A 26,061-nucleotide genomic window follows, 5' to 3' on the forward strand; every position below is an offset into this window, starting at 1 on the left:
CACGTGAAATCTACGGCAATCACAGTTGGACAAATCTCATGTCACGAAAATGTTAATATTTAATTTTACTTAAAAAAAAAAAAAAAAAGCTTATAAAATTATACGTTTAATTCTAGATTCATTTGGATAATAAAAATAAATAGACCTTTAAACTGCACTCGGACGAATAATAAGAAACATGTTTACTTCCTGTACATACGAGTAGCCCAGTTTAGTTTTTATTTTTTAAATCTCTATTCACTCAATCAGTATACAAACTATTGGGGGGGAAATAATACAATCATTGTATACACTATAAACAATTAGAACATAGAACACGCCAGGGAAGTTAAAACATACAAAAGCTAAACCAAATAAAATCAATAGTATAACTGAAAGAAAAGAAAATAGTTTGATACAAAATCATATAAATAAATGATAAGTTTGCAATAGTTATACGTTTTTACAGCTTTTGGACACAGACAACCAGACAATGACAAAAAATAATTTCTCATGGATACAAAAAAAAATCAATAAAGGATTGTTTCTTATGTGTAAATTTAGACTTATAAATGTAAAACTTCGCTAGAATAATCACAAGATTTATCAAATGAAACTGTGAATAGACATTATTATCAAATTCAAACATACCAAAATAATACATGCTTCCAAAGTAAGGAGAAATCTGGATAAATGTGGATTATAATGAATTGTGATAATGTACCCCAGAATTATAAGTAGCACAGTTTTTTTTTTTTTTTAAACATCCTTGCTGTTTTACCTCAGACTGTAAATCTGTAAATCCACCCAAGAGTCTCTGGTCTTTTTTTTTCTTTCTTTCTTTTTTTTTTTTAAGCTTTGAGCCAGGAAAAGTTCTAGTCGAGTGCCGGCAAATTCTATGCACTATTGACTACACTTTTTCTTTTCTTGCTCGGCCGAATATCGCTGCCAAAAGTCAGGTGAGTTGTATCCGTAATTGACCTTTCGCAAACTCCGCCCCCCCAAAAGCATTGACCAATCACACATTTGGCAACCGTTGCTATGTAAGCATAGTCCGTCAAGCTTTACTCAGCTCTCGATGACGTCCATAGTCTGATTGATTTTATTTGATGGCTTACGAGACTGCTAACCACCATAAAACTTTACGGAAGAAGAGTGACAACCATTAACAAGCTCCGGACCTCCAAAATGATGAAGCGGTGTGCCTACGGAGTATGTAAATCGGACTGTGCTAAGGTAAGACTATGCTAACTCTATCGGGCTAACTAGCTAGCTGTAGTGTAGTTTGCTTTCGGGGCAATAACAAAACAATATCAAAGTTATTGTCGTTACTATTAATGAATAAAATATATTACTAGAATGTCATTGCCATCTAAGTTAAGCTTGTTCAGTCAGTGGTTAATGTTAGTTTAATGTCTTCTGTTAGCTTTTGCATTCGTCTAAATGTTGCGAGCTAACGTTAACACAAAGCTTCATCAAGTTTGGCAAACTTAGCGTCCTAATAAGTGCCCCGAGCTTATCTTGTTTTCATTTTTCATGCAGCATTTTGTGAACGGACACCCGTCTCCGGAGTATCCCAACCAGCCATATAACCTTAACTACATCCATGGCTTGGGTTAGCTAACTTGCTGACCTAACAGTAATCCTCATATTTTAACAATACTAGACTAATATAAGTAAGAAAACTTACCCGGCAGTACAAGAGCACGACTGGTCCATAATGCTGTGCTGGTTGCATCTGAAGTATAGGTCATGGGGTTTTCTCAGATTTAGCGTGCGTCCTGTATGTTTCCCCTTCGCTGGCTAATTTAATATTATGACTATAACCCTCAACTGCATATTGTAAACCTTTTTGCCTCGATCTGGAGGATATTGCACTGGTATTGCTCCAAAAGAAATCACTAATACACGCCGGTGTAAGTCTTCCCGTCACGGCTTGTGCTGTCGGAGTCACCAAGCTTGACGGACTAGCAACAGTAACTAAGGGGGGCGGAGCTTATGCGAAAGGTCAATTGCAGTTTCAAAACAACATTGAAAACATTTTCAGTCTTTCAACCAATGCCTCGGGAAAACAATGCCAAAATGCCATTTTTGAAACTTGGCTGGTGACCGTTTTGAATCTCTGAAAGTTTGTGGGTGAAACTGTAAAAAAAAAAAAAAAAAAAAGGTTGTCATTTTGAATGATTTTATATACTTTTTGGAGATTCAAACCCACTTTTCACGTTTGGAAATATTTTTTCAACGTTTTGAGAACGTTCAGAGTTTACAGGTTTCAAAAACGGGAAACAAATAAATGCCGAGGGAGAACAATGCCAAAATGCCATTTTTGAAACTTGGCTGGTGACCGTTTTGAACCTCTGAAAATTTGTGGGTGAAACACTGTAAAATCATACTTTAAAAAAATGTCTGTCTTTTCTAAGCATTTTTTTTTTTACAGCTTTTTCTGTGATTTTTTAGTCATTCAAAAATATTTTTGGAGATTCGAAACATTTTTTCCGTCATTCAAAAATGTTTTCGGAGATTCAAACCGAAGTTACGAGGTATTGGCAGGATTCTGATTCCATACTTTTATGGAGAGAAATTTGTGTCTTTATTTTCAATCAAACAAAAAAGGGATTTGCAATCCAAAAAAAAATTCAATCAAACAAAAAGGGGATTTGCAACCTCAAATAAATTTTAATCAAACAAAAAAGGGATTTCAAATTTAAAAAAAAATTGCTAACAAAAAAAACCCATTTCAAACATGGATTTGTATTTTAATAAAATCTTTTGCAAGCATTTTTTTCGTTTTGTTTGCGAATCTGTTTTTTGGTTGCGGATCTGTTTTTTGATTGAAACCTGTTTTTTGGTTGCGAATCTTTTTCTGTGTTGTGTGGGCGGGGTCCTCCGTTCAACCGATGATAGAAGCCTTGTCATTGGTCAGCTTGGAAGTCGCTGCGACAACTTTCATTGGTCAGATAGGAATGGGGGTGTGACAATGTTCGTCTGATTATTTCCTGGTTCATTTTGTCCAGTCGCCGCCAGCATCGAGGTAAATATGACCCCCCCCCCCCCCCCCCCGATAAACAAAACAGAAAACTAGAAGTGTGTGTGTGTGTGGGGGGCACTTCTAGTTTTAGTTTTCCGTTTTGTTTATCTGACATTTATCTAAAAGCAACCCTTGATCTATCGTTTATCCGGTGATTTGTTCTAACCATTACAATTAACGTAATCACTCACTCAGCATTGCTTAGCCATGTTAGCTAGCTAGGTAACTGATGGTCCGATACATGAGTCAGTCATGAAGCTATGTTGTTGGCAGTCAAAACACAAATATACGACTCATTGGGATAGCGGTTAGTATGAAGGTTTTTTTTGTTTTGTTTTATTAACTCCTAAAGAAACCTTTGCATTCGCTTTACATACAAGCAGGGCTGGGAATCGAATTTATTTACACTAGCTGCTTCCCCTAAATCTTGGATGTTTGAAGTAAGAGATTAAATTCGTGATAATTCTGTGATTATTATTTATTGGTCCTGGTTGTTTACTGTACGAGTCAGGTTGAAAAAGAGGGGGAATCTGAGTTGTAGGTGTACTTTTGCAATTACACTGACTAGATTTTTTCTTTTAGAGTGCGAGCAGACCAAGGGGTAGAAAATGTAGACATAGCGAGATGCATGTTTACTGTAAGAGGAGCAGGCCAGGGCAGTTTTATTGCTGGTAAAAGCGTACATAACCAGAGGAAAAAACTTTATATGAGTAAAAGTTCTTGGAGTTACTGTAGCTTTCATAAATGTATTTGATATTACAGATCCAGCAAGCTGAAGAGACATGACGAGTAACACGGGCTGAGGGCTGAGCGGATGTCACCAAAAGTTAAAATATAGATGATGTCACTAACATGTATAATGTGAACCTGTGCCATGTATTAACAAATGAATGCAACGATGCAATGATTGTTTGAGATAATCGCTATGTCACACAAATCTGGTATGTCACACAACACTAGTCTGAAATGTCTTTAGTGTAATTGTCAACTTCATTAGCGTTTAAACATGCCCCATAATTGGTAAATATACTTGTGAGCCAGCAGCCAGTATAAAACACATATACACATATCCATTTACGGTAACACAATTGCACACACTTTGCACACACAACACGCTCACATGTCAAAGCACATACTTAAATGGAGTGCGGGAGTAAAGGCCTTTTTGACATGTCGCCATGAGATTGCAAGAAACGTGGTTTTGACATAACATGTATTTTATTTGAGTGTGGTTTGAGTTTTATGTGCAAATTAATCAGTATTGGTGTGGGGCATTATGAGTAAAAAGCTTTGAAGGGATTTTATTCACAAATGGGAAGTACAGTTTATTTTAAAGTCATGAATGTTTTATCGGCATAAAAAATTGGACCTTGTCAACAAATGTGTTTTGCAAAGCTGTTAAGGTCGCATTTTTAAGAGGAACTGAGAAGAGGAAGTAAGCACCAGACATTTAGAACTCAGCAGTTCAAACTTTGGTACGGACTGACTGGAACACACTCATCTGTGCTTAGTCATGCTATGTTCGGCATCCCGAGGTTATAAATTGGCGGAGACAAAACGAGGCGTGCGTGCAAAAAAGATCGAGGCTCTCTCTCTGTCGAGAAGGGCATTTTCGTCTCTGCGCCCCATTTACCCCTATATGCTAAATGAGGAAGTAATTCTAACAATCAAAATAAGAGTAATTTGTGGTAGACACATTGTCTTGATTGGCTGTTAGAAGATAATAGTTCCCCTTGTTTTGATCAGTTTTATTAAATTGAACAGCCGGGGTAGTAAATGGTAAACTTCCTCAATTATTTTCTTTGAGCTACTAGTTTAGCTCAAAGATAATTAGGCCCAGGTGGTTCATCACAGAATAGCTACCTGTCGTGACTGTGACGAAGGACGGGCCCGTCTAGACTTCGCCGTGTGATTGACAGTCGCTGTAGCCAATCAGAAGTTGGCTGAGTTTGGTTGAGAGCGCACCGCTTGTTAAGGCTCGTTAAGTTATACACGTTGATGTACAGACATCGCAGTTGGGTCAGTGTGTGCCAATTACAGAGTGTGCGTCATAAAAGTGAGTATTGTGTTAATAGCCCGATATAATGATTAATGCACGATTCGTGTAGCAAAGAGTATTGTTATATCCGTGAGCCGTTTACCATTGTTTACATATGCTAATCGCTAGCGTGCTGATGGCCCAGTCATACGAAGTTCATTTTATAAGATACTCTCGACTGAGGCGTTTTTTGTTTATTTGTGTACCTTTACAAAGTGTTGTGTCTGATATGTCTTTATTTTTCTTGTGTTACAGAACCACACACACACACACAGACACACATACATAATAACTTGTACAAAGTAGCCACACACCCATAGTTGGACTAATAAAAAGAGAACTGAATCATCTCCTCGCATTCTTACCGATGCCCCCTGGTGACCGCAATCTCAAAGAACCAGCACATTAGCTCTCCCCAAAACATTTGGTGCCGAAACCCGGGAAGTGCGGCCACCGTGGGATTAAAGAGAGATGTATTCAGAGCAGAGTCGCACTCCACGTGAGGCTGGTGCCCGGCCACGCCGAGAAACACAGCCGCCTATTTGGATGCAGGACTACGTCTCCTCAGTATCTGCACAGCAGCAGTCAGCTGATGACACCTACGAGCACCAACCATCTTATTCCAGCGTGGAGAGATCAATGGAGAGAGCTGCCAGGATGACGTCTCTCATACCTCCACAGACAAATGAGGACTGGAATACACTTAGAGGAGCAACAGCTAAGCGCTCAGGTGAATATGAACATTTACCTCCCTTGTCAACAAGCACACCAGTGAACCACGGGCCGAGGCCAGCTGTAGGAGAATCATCTCAAATACTTGCAGTTCTACACAGCGTGCTTGAGGATAACCAGAGGATACAAAACCAGATGATGGAAATGCAAAGGCGTCTTAACACTAGAATAATGCCTTCAGCCTCATCACCCACCACCCAGCCGAGGCCACCCCCTGTACCCTCACAGGTACCTGCGCTGCCGACAAATCAGGACCACGGCCAGCTTCCCCCCTTTCCTGCACAAGCTGACATCGTTATGCTACCTTTGAATGTCGAAGAGGAGTGGCCACTACCGCCTCCCCCGGTAGCAGATGATCTTGTCGAACGACGGCAGCGGCCGCTACCACCTACAGGTATGGTAGCTGACCTTACAGATCGACTAAATAACATGAGAACTACACCGCCGCAGCTAAGTTTCCACCCTGAACAACGCCCTCTACCAGCCGGTGTTCAGACACCAGTGTACAGTAACCCCTATACACCACCACGATGTGGTTCAGAACCCAGAAAGCATCCACCCACCACCCAGCTTGAGAGAGTGTATCGTGGCCCCAAGCCCACGATTCCAAGCTTCACAAAGGGGGATCCAAGAGAGTTCGCCAGACTGAAGGTTGCACTAGAAAATCTTCTGCCCGAAGATGCAACAGAGCGTTTTAAATATCACATTCTGGTAGACCATTTAGAGTATGAAGATGCCTTACTCATTGCTGATTCATACACTAACTCAATACAGCCATATACAGATACAATGAACACTTTAACTGAACAATATGGACAGCCTCATCAGCTGGCTCTTAGAAAAATTGCTGACCTGATGGAATCCTCAAATATTGGTCGTGGTGACACTACTGGTTTCAAGCGGTTTGCCTTGAGAGTGAGAGCATTGGTGGGCCTGTTGGAGCAGTTGGGAGAAAGTGGACAGACTGAATTGTGCTGCGGCTCTCATGTGACACGGTTGCTGTCCAAGTTGCCACACGACATGCGAGCAGAGTTTAAACGGTTCCTGTATCCTATGCATGTCACCATCCCAAGCCTTCTGCACTTTTCTGACTGGCTCGATTATGAGTTGAAGATACAGGAGATAGTGTACGAGTCATCACACAGTGAGGTGAAGAGCAGCAGCGAATCCAAGTCATCACGGCGCCATAACAGCAAGGGGAAGAAGAACACTAGCATCCTCCATACCATGGAAAAGCCAAGTGATAAACTCCCCACCGAGCCATCCAGCTCCAAGAAGTTGGAGAAGACACCATTCTGCCCATATTGTGTCAATACATTGCACTATCTCGACCAGTGTGCCAATTTTGCTCTCCTGACAGGTGAACAGAAAACAACGTGGATAAAATCAAATAGAAAATGCTGGCGCTGTGGTCGTTCCCATCAAGCTGCACAGTGTCGTCTGAAGGTCACCTGTCCAACGTGCAAAAGGAAACACCTACAAGCCTTACATGAGGTAAACATAAAGCCTGCAGATGAAAGCCCATCAAGCCATGTCAGCTCAACCAACGAAGTGCTATACCTGGACAGACGCTCTGGATGCCACCAGGTGCTGTTAAAGATCAGCCGAGTACTACTTCGCAACGGTGAGCACTCCTTAGAGACTTATGCAGTACTTGATGACGGGTCAGAGCGAACCATTATCCTTTCTGCAGCAGCACAAAGCCTTAAACTCATCGGCCAGCCAGAACAACTTGCTCTACGAACAGTGCGGCAAGACATCAGAGTCATACATGGTGCAGCTGTGTCATTTACCATCTCCCCAGTAGATCAGCCGCACAGGTCATTTAGGATTCAAGATGCCTTCACAGCTGATGCCTTGAGCTTGGCTGAGCACACTTACTCAGCGGAGTCACTTCAGAGAAAGTACAGGCACCTAAGAGACCTCCCAATTCCAACAATGGATAAAGTGCGCCCCCTGCTGTTGATTGGGTCAGATTACCCGCACCTCATCACCCCATTGGCTCCGGTGCGCCTGGGACGTCCTGGCGGCCCTGCAGCAGTAAAAACAAGGTTAGGTTGGACACTTCAGGGGCCGATTAAGCATATTGAGCAAAAGTCTGCAGCTCCACAATGCCTTCACATATCCACATTGTCACCCACTGCTGAAATCCTGCATAATGTGGAAAAGTTATGGCAATTAGATGTTCTTCCATACCGTAGTGAAAAGCTCGTTGTGCGCTCCAGGCAGGATCAAGACGCAATACACCTGTTGGAGACCAAAACTACACGTGTGGACATTCAGGGAACCCAGCGTTACGCAACTCCACTCCTCAGAGTAAAGAACATGCCACAACTCAATGCACCCAAAGAGGCAGTCTTAGCCAATCTGCGCAGCACAGAAAAAAGATTACTGCGTGATCCCGATCGAGCTACTGCATACTGTGCCGAGATTGACAAACTGGAGAAGGCCGGCTATGTGTTAAAGGGAACCGAAGAGGAGCTGCGCCAAGCAAAAGAGACTTGGTTCATTCCACACCATATGGTGAGCCATAACGGGAAGAACAGGATTGTTTTTAATTGTTCTTTCTGCTATAAAGGAGACAACTTGAATAAACTGCTGCTTCCTGGGCCCACCCTCACTTCCAGCCTGCTGGGGGTGCTGGTACGTTTCAGGGAATATTCAGTAGCCGTCAGCAGCGATATAAAAGGGATGTTTCATCAAGTCAGGCTGCTTCCCGAGGACAAAACACTGCTATGCTTCCTGTGGCGGGGCCTGAAGACAGATCAGCAACCCAGTGTCTACATATGGCAGGTACTTCCATTCGGTACGACATGTAGCCCATGTTGTGCAACATTTGCACTGCAGAAGCATGTGTGTGATCACAGTCAACCGAGTGAGGATGTACGAGAGACGATTGAGAAATCCTTCTATGTAGATAACTGTCTACAGAGCGTCCCCACTGTACAAGAAGCCCAGCACCTTGTGAACAAGTTGACAGCCCTACTAGCAGCAGGTGGGTTTGAACTAAGACAGTGGGCGAGTAATGTCCCCGAAACAATCAAACACCTACCTCGTGAAGTAAGGTCCGAGAGCAGTGAGCTGTGGCTCCAGGAATCAAACATCGACCCACAAGAACTCACTCTAGGGTTACGATGGCTTTGTAACTCAGACTCTTTGAGGTACAAGTACCAAAAACTAGATCCTCCCACACCTACCATGCGAAACATATACAGCGTGCTGGCACGTTTGTATGATCCCTTGGGTTTCATCGTCCCCTTCACAACCCGAGCCAAAGTCCTAGTGCAGCGCTTATGGGACAAACAACGAGAGTGGGACGACCCATCCATACCTGAGGAGGTACTACAGCCATGGTCAGAGTGGGAAGAGGAGTTACATCATCTATCACAAGTCACCCTACCCCGCTGTTACACCAGTCCTGCCATAGACACTCCAAACTGCTCTCGAGAGGTTCACGTGTTTGCAGACGCGTCAGAAAAGGCCTATGGCTCTGTGGCCTACTTGCGCACAGAGGACACAAGAGGACAAGTGGAGGTGGCCTTCCTAACAGATAGATCCAGAGTGGCCCCTAAAAAGCAACAGTCTATACCCCGGCTGGAGCTGTGTGCGGCCCTGACAGCTGCCCAACTAGCTGCACTCCTGCAACGAGAGCTGACTCTGACTATTAACAGCATCACCCTTTGGACAGACTCCACCACTGTCCTCACCTGGTTACAGTCAGATTCATGTCGTTTCAAAGTTTTTGTGGGAACACGAGTGGCCGAGATCCAGGAGCTGATGGATCCCAAAGCTTGGAGATATGTGAACTCGGCACTTAACCCGGCTGATGATATCACACAGGGAAGGACATTGCTGGAGCTGTCCACCAACAGTAGGTGGCGACATGGTCCAGCCTTTCTGCAGCAGACATCAGATTTCTGGCCCACTCAACCAGTTAGACAAGAGCCAGAGAATGATGTTGAGATACGCAAGCCTGCCATCTCCTGCCTTGCCACTACAACTGCCAAGACCCCATTGCAACTACAAGTTGACCATTCCCCCTCCTACTCCGAATTGATTGCGGCAGTTGCCCGGTCTCGTCATGGGGCGGCCGCTGATAACGTCACACTCTCTGCTATCGACTATCAAGAAGCAGAGAGGGAAATCTTACAGCAAGCCCAGAAAGACAGTTTTCCGGAGGAATACAACCTGTTAAAAGCCAACAAGCCAGTTCCCTCAACAAGTCGCCTTTTGACACTGGCCCCAGAATTCGACACTGCTACAGGCCTTATTAGAGTTGGTGGGAGACTTCGTCGCAGTCGTCAACTGGAGCCTGATTTCATTCATCCGGTGGTCTTAGACCCTCTTCATAAAGTCACTCAGCTTATCATCCAGGATATGGACAAGGCCCTACATCACCCAGGCTCAGAGCGCCTATTAGCTGAGTTGCGACGCAAGTATTGGATACCCCGAGGACGTGAAGCAGTCAAACGACACCAGCATGCATGTCTGGACTGTCAGAGATGGAGAGCCACTCCGACTGTTCCTAAGATGGCAGACCTGCCAGAAGTAAGATTGCGTTTGCTAAAGCCACCCTTCTTTTCTACAGGCATGGACTGTTTTGGGCCATTCACAGTTAAAGTTGGACGTCGTCTTGAGAAAAGATGGGGCATTATATTTAAGTGTTTGACGACCCGAGCTGTACACTTAGATGTTCTTTCCAGTTTGGACAGTGACTCCTTCTTAATGGCCCTCAGGCGATTTATTGCACGAAGAGGAAAACCAGCCGAACTCCTGTCAGATCAGGGAACAAATTTTAAAGGAGGTGAGCGGGAGCTCAGAGAAGCCTTTAATGCACTTCACCCATCCCTTCATGATCATTTGGCCAAGTCCCAGATCCAGTTCAAATTTAATCCACCAAATGCACCACATTTTGGAGGTGTATGGGAAAGAGAGGTGAGATCGGTCAAGGCTGCACTATACGTCACAATCCAGGCTCAGTCTGTTCCAGAGGAAGTTTTGCGGACTGTCCTGACGGAAGTGGAAGGGATTTTAAATTCCAAACCACTGGGTTACGTATCCACAGACGTGGCAGACCCTGACCCTGTGACCCCTAACCTCCTACTCATGGGGCGGCTAGACTCCTCCCTGCCTCAGGCTGTATATGCGGATGCAGAGCCATTAAGTCGGCGTCGCTGGAGACACAGTCAAGTGTTAGCGGACCAGTTCTGGTCGCATTTCATCAAGCACTATCTCCCAACCCTGCAGACCCGTTCGAAATGGCACAAGGACCCAACCCAGCTACAGATTGGAACCACAGTTATGGTGATGGACCCCCAGTTACCAAGAGCGATGTGGCCCATCGGTCGTGTTACCAACGTTCTCCCAGGACAGGATAAAAGGATCCGGACTGCTGAAGTACAGGTCCAAGGCAAGACCTACGTGAGGCCTGTTGCACGCCTCATAGCCTTGCCCTCCATTCCTGACATTGATACTGGCCGTCCTTCTTAATTATGTCAAATTTGATAAATTTGGGGGCGGCTGTGACGAAGGACGGGCCCGTCTAGACTTCGCCGTGTGATTGACAGTCGCTGTAGCCAATCAGAAGTTGGCTGAGTTTGGTTGAGAGCGCACCGCTTGTTAAGGCTCGTTAAGTTATACACGTTGATGTACAGACATCGCAGTTGGGTCAGTGTGTGCCAATTACAGAGTGTGCGTCATAAAAGTGAGTATTGTGTTAATAGCCCGATATAATGATTAATGCACGATTCGTGTAGCAAAGAGTATTGTTATATCCGTGAGCCGTTTACCATTGTTTACATATGCTAATCGCTAGCGTGCTGATGGCCCAGTCATACGAAGTTCATTTTATAAGATACTCTCGACTGAGGCGTTTTTTGTTTATTTGTGTACCTTTACAAAGTGTTGTGTCTGATATGTCTTTATTTTTCTTGTGTTACAGAACCACACACACACACACAGACACACATACATAATAACTTGTACAAAGTAGCCACACACCCATAGTTGGACTAATAAAAAGAGAACTGAATCATCTCCTCGCATTCTTACCGATGCCCCCTGGTGACCGCAATCTCAAAGAACCAGCACATTAGCTCTCCCCAAAACAGTGACTACCCAGCAAAGGAATAATTCTTTCTCAAAGCTTTTGCCCTCCTTTTTGGTTTTTGATTTTTCTTTTCTTTTTATTTTTTCTTGTTTCTTCAATTGATGGTCTGGAGTAAGGAGCAACAAATTTGTGAGTACATGTGATTCTGTTCTGTTTGAATTTATGATGTGACTCATTAATTTTTGTCATTAATCAACATATATTCATTATTGTACAAATTTTGCTTTGCTATTGGTTTGAACACTGATCAAGTAATAAATCAAGAAAGACAAGATGTGGTTTAGGGTTTTCATGTGTGTGGTCACATTAATCATTGATTTTTTAAACCCAACCTTCACCTTCCTGCTTTAACACTTTTCTCTCACTATTTGAGTCATACTTAGAGATACCTTATTGAATAGATAATAGTTCCATCTACATGTCGGCTGCGTTCCCAAAAATTCCTGAAAGGTTATTTCGGCTTACATAAACAAATAAAACAAGCCCTTACGGTTCTAACAAGGACAGTAAAACATATTTAGGTCATTCTAAGTGCAACCGATCATAAGGAAAGGAGCCGCTGTAAAAAGAGTGTGATTAGATTTTATATCCTTAAATCATCAAAGGTTACTCGTTAAGGGTGTAGTCTAATGGAAGCCGGGGCTGACACTCTAAAACTGGGGTGGTGAGAACCTAAACGAATCCTTTTCGACGCCAGCTTGAAGCGTCCCCGTCATCTCTGTAAATCCCGTGTTACTACGGTTTGAGATAAAAGGGGGGCCTTAACCCTTTGTAACGGAGAGTTGGCCAGGTAAGCGAGATCAGTCAGACACTCCCCTTGGACCATCACGGTGAACACGGGATCGTTATACCTGACATCCACTGTCGTTTACCTGAGGAAAGACTTGTTGCTTTACGGCAAATCAATCCAAACAAGGAGTCCTTGAGTTTTGGTCGCGTCATTTATTTGCAGACTCTCAATGTTGCTTCTAGTGCTAGTGTCTCACGGCCCAAAGGGTCATTTAAATTTATGTAAAAAATGAAAATAAATTCCTGTGTAAAACAATTTGACTTTTATTTCATAAAAAAAAGCATGCATATGAACTAACAACCAGTCAATTATTCAGCATTTTATAGATTTTATACAGACATTTTTCTCAAGAAATGATTGGCCTGCCAACAAGAAATCAAGAAAGCTCAGAAAATGAACTGTTAAACTTAAAACAAACATTTTGGTAGGAACAGCCTGTAATTACTCAAAAAAAAAATGAAATGGATGTGATTCATTTATATATTTACCTCGATGCTGGCGGCGACTGGACAAAATGAACCAGGAAATAGTCAGACGAAAATTGTCACACCCCCATTCCTATCTGACCAATGAAAGTTGTCGCAGCGGCTTCCAAGCTGACCAATGACAAGGCTTCTATCATCGGTTGAACGGAGGACCCCGCCCACACAACCAAAAAACAGGTTTCAATCAAAAAACAGATCCGCAACCAAAAAACAGATTCACAACCAAAAAACAGATTCGCAAACAAAGCGAAAAAAATGCTTGCAAAAGATATTAAAATACAAATCCATGTTTGAAATGTTTTTTTTTGTTTGCAAATTTTTATTTGATATGAAAACCCTTTTTTGTTTGGTTAAAATTTATTTGAGGTTGCAAATCCCCTTTTTGTTTGATTGAATTTTTTTTTTGATTGAAATTTTTTTTGATTGCAAATTCCTTTTTTGTTTGATTGAAAATAAAGACACAAATTTCTCTCCATATACTTTTACCCTTGACTTCTCATTTCAAAACGAGTAATCCATCTTGTTCGGTGAGACGAATAAACATTTGGTTTCCCCGTCATAACAGCCCTCTGAGATAAACCCTGAGGACTGCAACAAAACTGAGTTTTGACACCCCTGAGCTAGTCTAACAGCACAACAACCTCCCAAAATCCCCACTTAACTGGCATTGCTGCTTGAAATATGTCATATGTGTGCACGTAAGGACCCAATATTATTTGTTGAACAGTTGTGATTCTTTCAGAAACAATGAATTATACAAGTTCCCTCCTGTAAACGTCATGTAACATATCATTTATACGCCTTTAAGGCAAGTTGGAAAATGTCCGAAGTCCTCTTGTTTTTAACAAATTTAAATCACCATAAATCATGCTGTCCATGGAACTGAGTGATTAAAAAAAAGGGGTCCTCAAAGTGGACATACCGTCCACCCACTGACGAGATGGTAGGAGCAAGATGGCCGCCCTGTGGCTTCAACGGCTTGCACGGGCGTGTAAGGGCTATCTGCTATCCAGTCATATATACAGGTCGGTGTGCTGTATATATATAAGGCAAACTACATATGAATGGACATTTACATGTCGACAGATTATAGCCGTCAGTTATAATCTGCAGCCACTTGTCAGGTTGATGTTACGTTTTCAAAACAAATTCATTTTCAAAATAGGCGAAGACACATACAACACACAATACAAGTACACAGATCAATCATTCATTTAGCGGTAGAAATTTCTGCACCATTTTAAACGTCAATTCCTAAATGAGATATCAAGCTTCATTCATCAACCGCTTTTCTCACCAGCACACTTGTGCCTCTCAGCGTTGCCCTTTGTTGGGAATCTTTGGCCACACACTGAGCAAGAAAATGGTTTCTCATCAGTGTGGGTCTTTGTGTGTCTTTTTAACGTTACATTAAGAGTAAATTTTTTACCACAAACTGAGCAAGCAAAGGGCTTCTCTCCATTGTGGGTTCTTGTGTGTATTTTTAAGTTTCCCTTGAAAGCAAAATTTTGACCACAAACCGAGCAAGCAAAAGGCTTCTCTCCAGTGTGGGTTCGTGTGTGGATTTTTAAACTTCCCTTCTCAGAGAAAATTTGACCACAAACTGAGCAAGCAAAAGGCTTCTCTCCAGTGTGGGTTCTTGTGTGTATTTTTAAGTATCCCTTTTGAGCAAAATTTTGACCACAAACTGAGCAAGCAAAAGGTTTCTCTCCAGTGTGGGTTCTTGTGTGTATTTTTAAGTATCCCTTGGAAGAAAAATTTTGACCACAAACTGAGCAAGCAAAAGGCTTCTCTCCAGTGTGGATTCGCGTGTGCCTTGTTAAACTTCCCTTCTCAGAGAAACTTTGACCACAAACTGAGCAAGCAAAAGGCTTCTCTCCAGTGTGGGTTCTTGTGTGTGTTTTTAAGTTTACCCTCTGAGCAAAATTTTGACCACAAACTGAGCAAGCAAAGGGCTTCTCTCCAGTGTGGATTCGCGTGTGCGTTCTTAAACTTCCCTTCTCAGAGAAACTTTGACCACAAACTGAGCACGCAAAGGGCTTCTCTCCAGTGTGGGTTCTTGTGTGTCTTTTTAAGTGTCCCTTCTGAGCAAAATTTTGACCACAAACTGAGCAAGCAAAAGGTTTCTCTCCAGTGTGGGTTCTCGTGTGTATTTTTAAGTGTCCCTTGCGAGCAAATTTTCGACCACAAACTGAGCAGACAAAGGGTTTATCACCAGTGTGGCCCATCGCATGATTTCTCAATTGAGACTTGAAACCAAAGGTTTTTCCACACTGAGAACATTTCCACCGTTTGCCATCAGTGTGACATGTCACATCATCGTCACACTGTTCATCGTCAGCAGTGTGAGGAGCGTGTGACGCGTCTTCACCATCTGACATGAGAGCTAACCGGCTGTCATCATTTGTCATTTGTTGTCTTGACCTGCTGCTTGGAGACTCCGCCCCTTTGTTCTCTTCATATTGTTCATATTGTTCATCTTCAGTCTTCAAATGGACACCAGTCACAGGACACTCTGTGAAGTCCTCCTCCTCTTTAATGTATGGTGGCAGCTGCTCCTCTTTTTTGATGTTGGGAGGCTGTTGCTGCTTCTCTTCTTTAACTTGCAGAGGCTCCAAGTCCTCCTCCTGTTTCACGCCAGGGAACTCTGGCTCCTGCCGCTCAGGAAAAATATATTTTTCACCGACATCTGCGAGACACAAGATACACATGGTTTGGTAAAGTTAATTTATTGTCATGTTATGTATTTTATATTGAAGTTAATCACATGGGCCACATGAGTGAATGAATAACAAATCTATACACGTTTTTTTTTTTTTTACTTTTAAACAATTTTTTTTAAACTCAACAAGTGAGTCACATCCTTTCAGGGCAATTCCCAAATGATTCCACAAATTAACACATACACACCTTTGCTTAATATTTGTTCTTGTTTTGTTTTTTTTCTTTCTTTTTTATTATAGACATGTGCACCCCTTATCATAAGGACTGTGTCTAATTTGGTGCTAATTTAAACTCAACCAAGTCATAAAATTTCATTGTGTTTAATTTAATAAATAATGGATGTGTTGATTCTGTATATTTGGATTAATTAATAATTCTTATAGCTCTCTTTTGCAATTTGAATACAGAGTTGGTGTTTGTTTTATTTGCATTTGCCCAGATTTCCACACAATAGGTCAGATATTGTAATAATAATGAACTGTATAATGTATATAATGTTCAGGACATCCTTAGTTTTACGAGTATCCCTCTGATTTTTGACATTTTCCTTTTAACATTTTCTATGTGTGGCTTCCAAAATAATTTATCATCAATAACTACTACAAGGAATTTGTTTTCATACACCCTTTCTATTTCAATTGAATTAACTAGGGCTGGCTTCAAAATATTGATACATCGATATAGTATAGATACGCCTTTTCATATCCCAATATCGATACATAAAGCCATGTATAGATATATCGACCCCAGCCCCAACACACACACACACACACACACACACACACACACACACACACACCACCCACCCACACACACACACAACACACTCAACAGCAAGAAGTTTCTACTATTTGCAGCACTGGTACTTTTGACTGTCTAAAATAGGTGCTGCATGAATTCCTCAAATGAATCGAAAATCATTGTGAATCATTAATCGAATCGAATCGGACCCTTGCGAATCGAATCGATCCTGGAAATTTGAATCGATACCCAGCCCTAGAATTCACCATAAATTCATCCATCCATCCATCCATCTTCCTCCGCTTATCCGAGGTCGGGTCGCGGGGGCGGCAGCTTTAGTAGGGAAACCCAGACCTCCCTCTCCCCAGCCACTTCAACCAGCTCCTCCGGCGGGATCCCAAGGCGTTCCCAGGCCAGCCGGGAGACATAGTCTCTCCAGCGTGTCCTGGGTCGTCCCCGGGGCCTCCCGCCGGTGGGACATGCCCGGAAGACCTCCCCAGGGAGGCGTCCAGGAGGCCTCCGAACCAGATGCCCGAGCCACCTCAGCTGGCTCCTCTCAACGCGGAGGAGCAGCGGCTTGACTCCGAGTCCCTCCCGGATGACCGAGCTTCTCACCCTATCTCTAAGGGAGAGCCCGGACACCCTGCGGAGGAAACTCATTTCGGCCGCTTGTATCCGGGATCTCGTTCTTTTGGTCACGACCAGTGGCGCTCCTGCCATTAGGCAGATTAGACAGATGCTAGGGGCGCTCGTGAGCAAAAGGACGACAGGGAAAGGAGAATTTATTTTATTTTTCTACTTTTATCAGTCACGTAAACGTGCGCCTTCTGTTCAAGTAAAGCATGGCTTGCCAGCCAACCACATACATCCTTTCAAATTTGGCTTTGATTGACATCTACGGCTAGCCAATGGTAATCGGGATTGGGGGGGTGACGCGCGCTCCGGAGACGCGCATTAGCCAAATCTACTTCCGCGTTAGATAGTAGTGCACGTTCGCCGGCCGGCACTGACCCAATGACTGAGCAGTGAGCAAACGCCAAACCTGGATCCAGGATGACACAGTTGACATGGTTGGGAATCCTGCGTTCACTGGTCCACTAAACAACGTTCACAAGTGAGTGGCAAACTTTTGTTTTGATTAGTCAAGCCACACAGCACGGACAAATTGTAGCAATACACAGTATGCGGTTAACAGACCCACGCAGTGACACATACACAACAAATACTTTGGAGCATAAAATTATTTATCACTAAAGCATAGTTGCAGTACAATGTAAGTTGGATTCTCTTTTCTTTTTTTTTTATTGCCAAGTTTGTCACGGTTGATGACTGTCACTAAGTTATAATAATAATAATAATAATAATAAAAATAAAAAACAGCACTTTACACATCCTTATGGATTGATATTTTTCACTGAACCCATATGTCGTTTCTGTATATTATCGACATATCTCAACTCAATCTTTTTTATAAAGCACTTTAAAACATCCATTGCTGTATACAAAGTGCATGGAATAGAAATCAGTCTCGCAGTGGACACAAGTGAAAGAAAATAACACAAAATAAAATTAATTCTAGTAAATATAAGTAGGTAAGTATAAAAGCAAAAAATATATATTAAAAAAATATATATAAGATGTAGGGAAGTGAATAAGTAAATATAACTAGAAATAAAATAACACAAAATACAGAAGGCACCATAAAACACTGAAATGATGCGAAGTTTCATGCTGAGTCAAAGACCAAAGAATAAAGATGTCTGGCAAAAATGAAATGAAATTTTATCTATATCGTACAGCCCTAAATCCAAAAAGCAAATGAAGGCAACTGCTAGCTAATCTCAGATAGAAGGGGCTGGGTCACAGTCATTCCGCCGCTTTTAAGTGATAGAAAATATTTTTGAGCACTTTTGCAGTTGTCACAATGCCACTGTTCAACCTGAACAACATTAGATTTAGGTTGATGAAGTGTGCTCCCCTGAAAAAGCTAATGTCCCCCCCCTGCACTTTCTTTCTGGTGACAGGTCTTAGTTAAAGCCGCAGTGTGTAGCTCACGACCGCCATCTATCGGTCAAACAAGATAATGCAATGATTTTAAGCACACGAACTACGGCGTCCCAGAGAGACCATACTTCGCCAGCCTACCAACAATTTCACCAGAACAGAACGCAAACAACTTCTGGTATTCCCTCGAGTGATGACGTAAGTGAATTGCATTTGTTAGACATACTGTAAAGATCCCTAAATTTGTGATTTAGTCATTTCATTTCAGAATTAATGTGTTTGCCGGCATTGTTAGGAAATACTGTACGTCAGCTAATGCTAACGGCTATCTATGTTCATATTTGTTAGTGCAACTCAACCATGCAACAGAGAACACACAGTTATGTTATATGTTTTATAGACATTTGGACCATCTCAAAAAGGGCGAGGGAGACGACGAGGAAGAGAATGCGGTAGAGAACGCGGTGTCTCGTAACGTACAATTATGTCAGCATGGAAAAATAATTCCATTCGAGCATGCATGTGAATGGCTCAAAACATACCTTTGCTTGGAATATGTGGTATTTAGATTACATCGTTTGCTGATGTTTAGTATATCGTACAAAATATGGTGTTAAATGAACTACACATCTGCGACTCGTAAATCTCCCCCCGTCTTGTAACTGCTAACCACTCAAAAAAGTGCTGCTTCCAGAAACATTTGAAACCCTTTACTCAGATATTTCGAATATCAACATTATCTTAATACATATAAATAAAATGACAATAATCAAGAAAAATAGAAAGTCAAAGAAACAGTGACATACAATAGAAAAGAAACAATCGTGTATTCGAAAAGGAGTGAGAAGAAGTAAAACTTATTTACTCCCACCCCTTCTCCTTAAGTAAACTAACTGACATAACTTCCGTCCTTCTCCATACACATAGTACATATAAACACACACCCATAACCTTATTTACCACATAATCAGTTCCACCTTTAAATCTACTGCTTCAACATATTTACATAATAAAGCAGCCATAAAGAAAACCATAAAACTAACAAAAACAAAGAAAGAAACAGTAAACAAACAAGCAAACCAACAAATAAAACACCTAATAAGTGAGCCCTCCTCCCTCATCCTCATATTTCTTAAAAATCCTATGTTTATATAGTATTTTAAATTGTCTCATATTTGTACAATGCTTCAACTCCCCACTAAATCCCTTCAGTAACCTAACCCCGCATACTGATAGACAAAAACTCTTTCTTGTTGTACGAAACCTAGGTTCTTTAAAGTCACAATACCGCCGTAAATTATAACCGTCATTGGAGTTCTTATTAAACAAATGTTGAATATTCTGCGGTAGTAAATTATATTTTGCTTGAAACATTATTTGCGCTGTTTGATACTGTACCATATCATGAAACACAAGTAATTGAGACCTTAAAAATTGTATGATCCTGATAGCCAGCTTTGTGAATAATTCTTAATGCTCTTTTCTGTAGGATATTTATTGAATGTAGTGAGGTTTTGTAATTATTGCCCCAAACTTCAGCACAGTACTGCAAATAAGGAGAGACTAACGAACAATAGAGTATGTGGAGGGATTTACTGTCTAACACCCTCTTCGCCTTATTTATTATTGCAATGTTTCTCGAAATTTTACTCTGTATATATTTAATATGTGGTTTCCAGCTAACTTTGTCATCAATAATTACCCCCAAAAACTTGATTTCACGAACCCTCTCAATTTCTACCCCATCTACTATAATCTTCACCTGTGTATTTGTCGTACAATTTCCAAATAACATTATTTTTGTTTTCCCTAAATTTAATGATAATTTGTTGCTATGAAACCATATTTTTAATTTGTTCATTTCTTCCTGTAATTGTAGCATATTATCCCCTGAGTAAAAAATATTGGTATCATCAGCAAATAACACCGAATGTTGTATCTTAGAAACTACATGCATATCATTTATATACAAAATAAAAAGTTTAGGGCCTAATACTGACCCCTGGGGGACACCACAAACAATATCCAAACATGATGAGGAATAATCACCCAACTTAACAAACTGCTGTCTCCTACTTAAATAACTTTTTATCCAATCAAGCACGATTCCCCTAATACCATATCGTTCTAATTTCTTTATTAATATATGATGGTTAATTGTATCAAATGCCTTCTTGATGTCTATAAATAACCCTGCAGAATATTTCTTGTGATCTATAGCATTTGTAATTAGTTCTATTGCTTCTATTATTGCCAGTGTTGTTGATCTATTAGACCTAAATCCGTACTGGTTTTCAGCAAGGATGTTATATTTTTCCAAAAATGAGTCTAATCTATGATTGAAGAGTTTTTCCAATATTTTTGAAAATTGGGGTAGTAGAGAAATTGGTCTATAGTTGGTAAAGTAATGCTTGTTCCCAGTTTTATATATTGGTATGACCTTAGCTATCTTCATTTTATCGATTTATCGATATCGATTTTCACCATGTTGAACAATTTGACCTAATAAATATCACTAAGCAACTTAATTAGTTTTGATTGAAGATACAACAGCTTCCTTGTACTTTGATGTGCAGGAATTTACATGGCTTTCACAAATAGACTTGCTCGTGTAATAATGTACTTCATTGGCTCAGTGACTTTCAGTTCATCGTTTGGTACCTCATCTGACATACAATTGTTACCTTCTTGCAGAGACTCGTACAGGAAATGACCATGGAGGAACATGAAGATATCCAAGTCCAGCTGATAGACTGACACCAAGAAATACTTTTTGACACATTGCTGGCACATCAGCACCACCATGATTTCCTGTACCTGGATCCCAGACTGCAGCACCTTGGTGGACTTGTGGCAAATAAGTGACACTTCTCCAGATCCTCAAGGACAATACAAAGGTTTTTTTTTACCTGGCATATAATTACTCCATGTCTGACACTGGTTGTTGTAGTTTGTATAACTTGTATATTGTTGTTGTGTGTTAATTTGTACATTTTGAATAACTAAAAAAAATACTATTTCCTTTGGCGTCAACATGCAGTGTTCATTCGACACCTAACCTAACACTATTTTACATGACCAGAAATGTAAAACATCAAAAGCCTGGAGAATTATTATAAATGCTTGCAATGACAATGAATTCTTCATTGGCCAATGAATGTAAGGTACAGTACATGAAAATGAATGAATAAAATAAAGTAAAATAAAAGTCTACATGAAATGAACATATTAACTAAAAAAAAAAAAAAATGCTGTTAGAATATAATGAGCTACATGAATTGCAGTTGTTCCAGAAATTTACCAATACGCTGTGCATTTCAATATATGGAAAATAGACATACAGGTTTGGGCCAAAAGTAGTGTTACAGAGCAGGTATGTGTTGTACACAGCTAAAATATCTGATTATCTCAATACCATGATGGGTTTATTTTGTTTTTTTTGTGTGTGTGCTGACATTGTCCCCCATTAACATTGCAACATTCCTCAAACTCTCCCGAACACATAGTATGTAACACTACTTTTCGCCTACTCTATGATGTTATTGGGGCAAAATTAAGGAAGGCTTGTCCATTGATTGTGTGAACAGACTGCAGTAATAATGAAGTCACTTCAATGTTTGCTGGTTTTATTAAGTTTGACATGCTCCTTGACTGCACAAGTACATGTTATGGAGTGAGGGCATGTTCCCACCAACGATGATATCATATTCTTCAAAGGCTTGCTGAGGAAAGTGAGGGAGGAGTCACTCCATGGCTTCAGACACCTGGTCAGCAGGTCCTGTGTAAAACAAGTGGTGCTTGTACATGTGACCATTCCGTATTGCTTCACACAAAAAGTTCATGTAGTGTGCAATGGCGTCCATATGTAAATGACATACCAAGACGTCGGCTGACTTCAGTTTGTTGCAGCTCAGATATGGTAGGTGGAGATACTGGTGGTACAACACCGAAGCCTTCTGGGGTCCTCCATTCAAGTGTCCTCATTCGGGGCATTCCAATATGGCTGCTGACTCTCCCTTTTCTTGCAGGTCGGTGATGTATTTAAACGGTGCATGAATGCTTGTATACATCAGAATATGGTTCTGGAAGCCCTCAAGTTTGGCTGTTGATCTAGCGTGACACAAACAAAAACAAAATAAAAATAAAAAATAAAATAATTGATGATACTACTATATGTCACCAACTTTCCAACAAAGCCCCCAAAATAGAGGTAAGATCTTTAGTTTTGGGGCCCAAAACATTGTATTAGCTAGATAAAAGTAACTTGACTGCATACTGCATAGAATATGCAAAGGCTGCTTGCTTGTCGAATTTCCGCGGAAAACGTAGCAGCCTGTAAATTCTTGTGCACCCAATTACACAATGGACCAGTACACACTTGAGTGAGAGAGTTCAGACTCTAACAGTGCTTACGGTACAGCCAGCATTTAAGTCCAGAAAGTTATTCCCTGCCGAAAATTAATTTCGAGAACACTATTTTCACCAACCACAACGAAAATAATAATTTTCAACTCCTCCACTGATGCAGTATGCTTTAGATTCTCCATTGAAGTTATGGGCAAATATACCTCCGAAATCACAGTTACATTACATTACACAATAACTTGCGCATTTACTCTGAATATAACGTGCCAGCGGGAATCTTTTTTTTTCTCCAAAGCAATAAAGTAGCTACATAACGAAATCGTTTGAGTGGTGCGGAGTTGCTAATCAACAGCTATAGTGATCGTAAAACAATGGTACGAACATCGTATTAATTAGTACGGTGCATACTTTTTCTCTCGCTCTCAAAACGTAAACACAAATGTACTCTTACTTACCGGTCAAGTAGAAAGCAGTCGAAGGCACCGGCACGTCCCAAACCAAGTCTGTTCCTCATTTCTCTCCATCTGGCAAATGCGCCTACAATATAAACTCTTGTTTTGTCGCGCTGAAATAAAATAAATTCCCAAAGCAATTGTGATGCTTGATAATGCTCTCTTCGGGGACCGGAAACTCTTCTTCTTCGTTCACATGCGGTCGCCATACACACCGGAAGTGCGTCTGCAAAGGCGTTCCAAAAACGCGTTAAGAAATGGAGCGCTGAAATTTGTCTTTGACGGCACCTGTAGCAGAAAGATGGCGGCGAAACATGGCGGACACTAGCAGGCGCGGCGCGGTCATGTAAAATAATTAGTGATTTATGACTTACCGTTATATTTAAAAAAAGTAAGTTTATGCGATACAACATATCTTTTTACTTACTACTAACTTTTTATTTCACCACGAGATGCCACTGTATAATACTGAGTGTACCTTTAAAGCTACATGCCAATTGTTCTGTTTAAGCACACAATATCATTGTTTGTTGAAGTACAGAATTTATTGCTTATTTTCTATTTTTACCGTGTTACCGAAATGGCATCGAGAACCGTGGAATTTCAGTGGTATCGGTCTCGACTACTAAATTTCTGGTATCGTGACATTCCTACATTCCACACAGTTAAGTAGTTAACCGTATAATTTCATGCAGGGATATAGCAGCAATACTGTCACGTTACATGAAGTTATGGTGAATATTTATGAATGAAGAAAGCTATCACGTTTTATACTCGAGTAAATTGTGTTTTGCCATTCAGTGACGTCACATTATAGTCCAAGCTGTTTCATGCTGTGACGTGAAAATTGAACATGTTGCTCTGCTCAATCCAATTCTCATCTGAGAAATGCACCAAACCTACTGAAGAAAAAAACTAACTGTGTATCGTAACAAAGTGACCCGGTGAAGAGTCATTACAGAAATAAAAAGGTACATATGGTTGAAAAGTGTCGACGAAACAAGTGACAAACCTGCTCTGTTCAACACAACTCGAGGCTGCTTGTAAACGGCGTCCAGCAGTTGACGTTGTCGCTCGTTGTCCTCCTGTGCTCCACAAAGCTCCTCTTCGTACTTGACTTTCGCCATTGTGAACATCTTCACACGATATTCACGACACTTTACGCTCACGATTGACGTCTGCTGAGCCAATTTGTCGATAGCAAACGCGTCTCGTTTTTTGGCGCCTAGCAAGCTAAGCTAAGCTAAGCTAAAATAAGCTAAGCTAAGCTAAGGTAAGGTAAGCTAAGCTAAGCTAAGCTAAACCAAGACAAAATAAAGAGGGCCGAGAGATACGACTGAACCAGACACGAAACGGAGCAATTATGTTTGACTTCAATAAAGTAGTGACGGGGCAAAGTGTCGATGTGTCAGTTCGTTCCGTACGAATTCGTGTTGAATTACTTTTATAGTGAAGCCGAGCGTAAACGCGTCGTGCCTGGAATGGAGTCGCTCTTCTGCTACCACGTGAAATCTACGGCAATCACAGTTGGACAAATCTCATGTCACGAAAATGTTAATATTTAATTTTACTTTTTTTTTTTTAAAAAAGCTCATAAAATGATACGTTTAATTCTAGATTCATTTGGACAATAAAAATAAATAGACCTTTAAACTGCACTCGGACGAATAAGAAGAAACATGTTTACTTCCTGTACATACGAGTAGCCCAGTTTAGTTTTTATTTTTTTAAATCTCTATTCACTCAATCAGTATACAAACTATTGGGGGGGAAATAATAAAATCATTGTATACACTATAAACAATTAGAACATAGAACACGCCAGGGAAGTTAAAACATACAAAAGCTAAACCAAATAAAATCAATAGTATAACTGAAAGAAAAGAAAATAGTTTGATACAAAATCATATAAATAAATGATAAGTTTGCAATAGTTATATGTTTTTACAGCTTTTGGACACAGACAACCAGACAGTGACAAAAAAATAATTTCTCATGGATACAAAAATAAAAACTAAAAAATAAAGGATGGTTTCTTATGTGTAAATTTAGACTTATAAATGTAAAACTTCGCTAGAATAATCATAAGATTTATCAAATGAAACTGTGAATAGACATTATTATCAAATTCAAACATACCAAAATAATACATGCTTCCAAAGTAAGGAGAAATCTGGATAAATGTGGATTATAATGAATTGTGATTAATGTATCCCAGAATTATGAGTAGCACAGTTTTTTTTTGTTTTTTTTTGTTTTTTTAAAACATCCTTGCTGTGTTACCTCAGACTGTAAATCTGTAAATCCACCCAAGAGTCTCTGGTCTTTTTTTCTTTCTTTTTTTTTTTTTAAGCTTTGAGGCAGGAAAAGTTTTCGTCGAGTGCCGGCAAATTCTATGCACTATTGACTACACTTTTTCTTTTCTTGCTCGGCCGAATATCGCTGCCAAAAGTCAGGTGAGTTGTATCCGTAATTGACCTTTCGCAAACTCCGCCCCCCCAAACGAGCATTGACCAATCACACATTTGGCAACCGTTGCTATGTAAGCATAGTCCGTCAAGCTTTACTCAGCTCTCGATGACGTCCATAGTCTGATTGATTTTATTTGATGGCT

The 26,061-nt window shown here is 40.8% G+C and overlaps 2 protein-coding genes across 10 annotated transcripts; one reads left to right on the forward strand and one right to left on the reverse strand.

The window, feature by feature from the left end:
- The first annotated feature begins 1,046 nt into the window (after positions 1-1,046).
- Positions 1,047-13,407, forward strand: LOC144006574 (uncharacterized). Of its 3 annotated transcripts, none has more exons than XM_077505486.1 (2): positions 1,047-1,215; positions 3,770-13,407. In XM_077505486.1, the coding sequence occupies exon 2, from the start codon at positions 5,517-5,519 to the stop codon at positions 11,265-11,267; it is 5,751 nt and encodes a 1,916-aa protein (XP_077361612.1). In that variant the 5' UTR covers positions 1,047-1,215; positions 3,770-5,516; the 3' UTR covers positions 11,268-13,407. The 3 variants fall into 3 exon arrangements, 2 of the variants coding, with proteins under 2 accessions (XP_077361612.1, XP_077361620.1); XR_013279882.1 differs by lacking the exon at positions 1,047-1,215 and having other exon boundaries at positions 3,314-11,481; positions 11,719-13,407; XM_077505494.1 differs by lacking the exon at positions 1,047-1,215 and having other exon boundaries at positions 3,314-5,063; positions 5,301-13,407.
- On the reverse strand, positions 12,916-24,934 carry LOC144007336 (uncharacterized). Of its 7 annotated transcripts, none has more exons than XR_013280160.1 (3): positions 24,460-24,934; positions 23,451-23,519; positions 18,245-22,740 (listed from the first exon to the last, which is right to left on the reverse strand). XR_013280160.1 is itself a non-coding variant. In XM_077506889.1 (2 exons), the coding sequence occupies exons 1-2, from the start codon at positions 24,581-24,583 to the stop codon at positions 14,442-14,444; spliced, it is 1,533 nt and encodes a 510-aa protein (XP_077363015.1). In that variant the 5' UTR covers positions 24,584-24,934; the 3' UTR covers positions 12,916-14,441. The 7 variants fall into 7 exon arrangements, 1 of the variants encoding a protein (XP_077363015.1); XR_013280156.1 differs by having other exon boundaries at positions 23,451-23,673; XR_013280155.1 differs by having other exon boundaries at positions 18,245-22,408; positions 22,509-23,673.
- Positions 24,935-26,061: the final 1,127 nt, after the last annotated feature.

Source organism: Festucalex cinctus, chromosome 1, assembly GCF_051991245.1.
Source record: "Festucalex cinctus isolate MCC-2025b chromosome 1, RoL_Fcin_1.0, whole genome shotgun sequence".
Classification (NCBI taxonomy): Eukaryota; Metazoa; Chordata; class Actinopteri; order Syngnathiformes; family Syngnathidae; genus Festucalex; species Festucalex cinctus.

Excerpts from the sequence above, each read along its gene's own strand:
- LOC144006574 (XM_077505486.1), top strand. The coding sequence starts at position 5,517 with ATGTATTCAGAGCAGAGTCGCACTCCACGTGAGGCTGGTGCCCGGCCA.
- LOC144007336 (XM_077506889.1), bottom strand. The coding sequence starts at position 24,583 with ATGTTCACAATGGCGAAAGTCAAGTACGAAGAGGAGCTTTGTGGAGCA. Across the intron at positions 15,851-24,459 it reads AGTTGTGTTGAACAGAGCAG|ATGTCGGTGAAAAATATATT; the intron begins GTTTGTCACTTG and ends TGTGTCTCGCAG.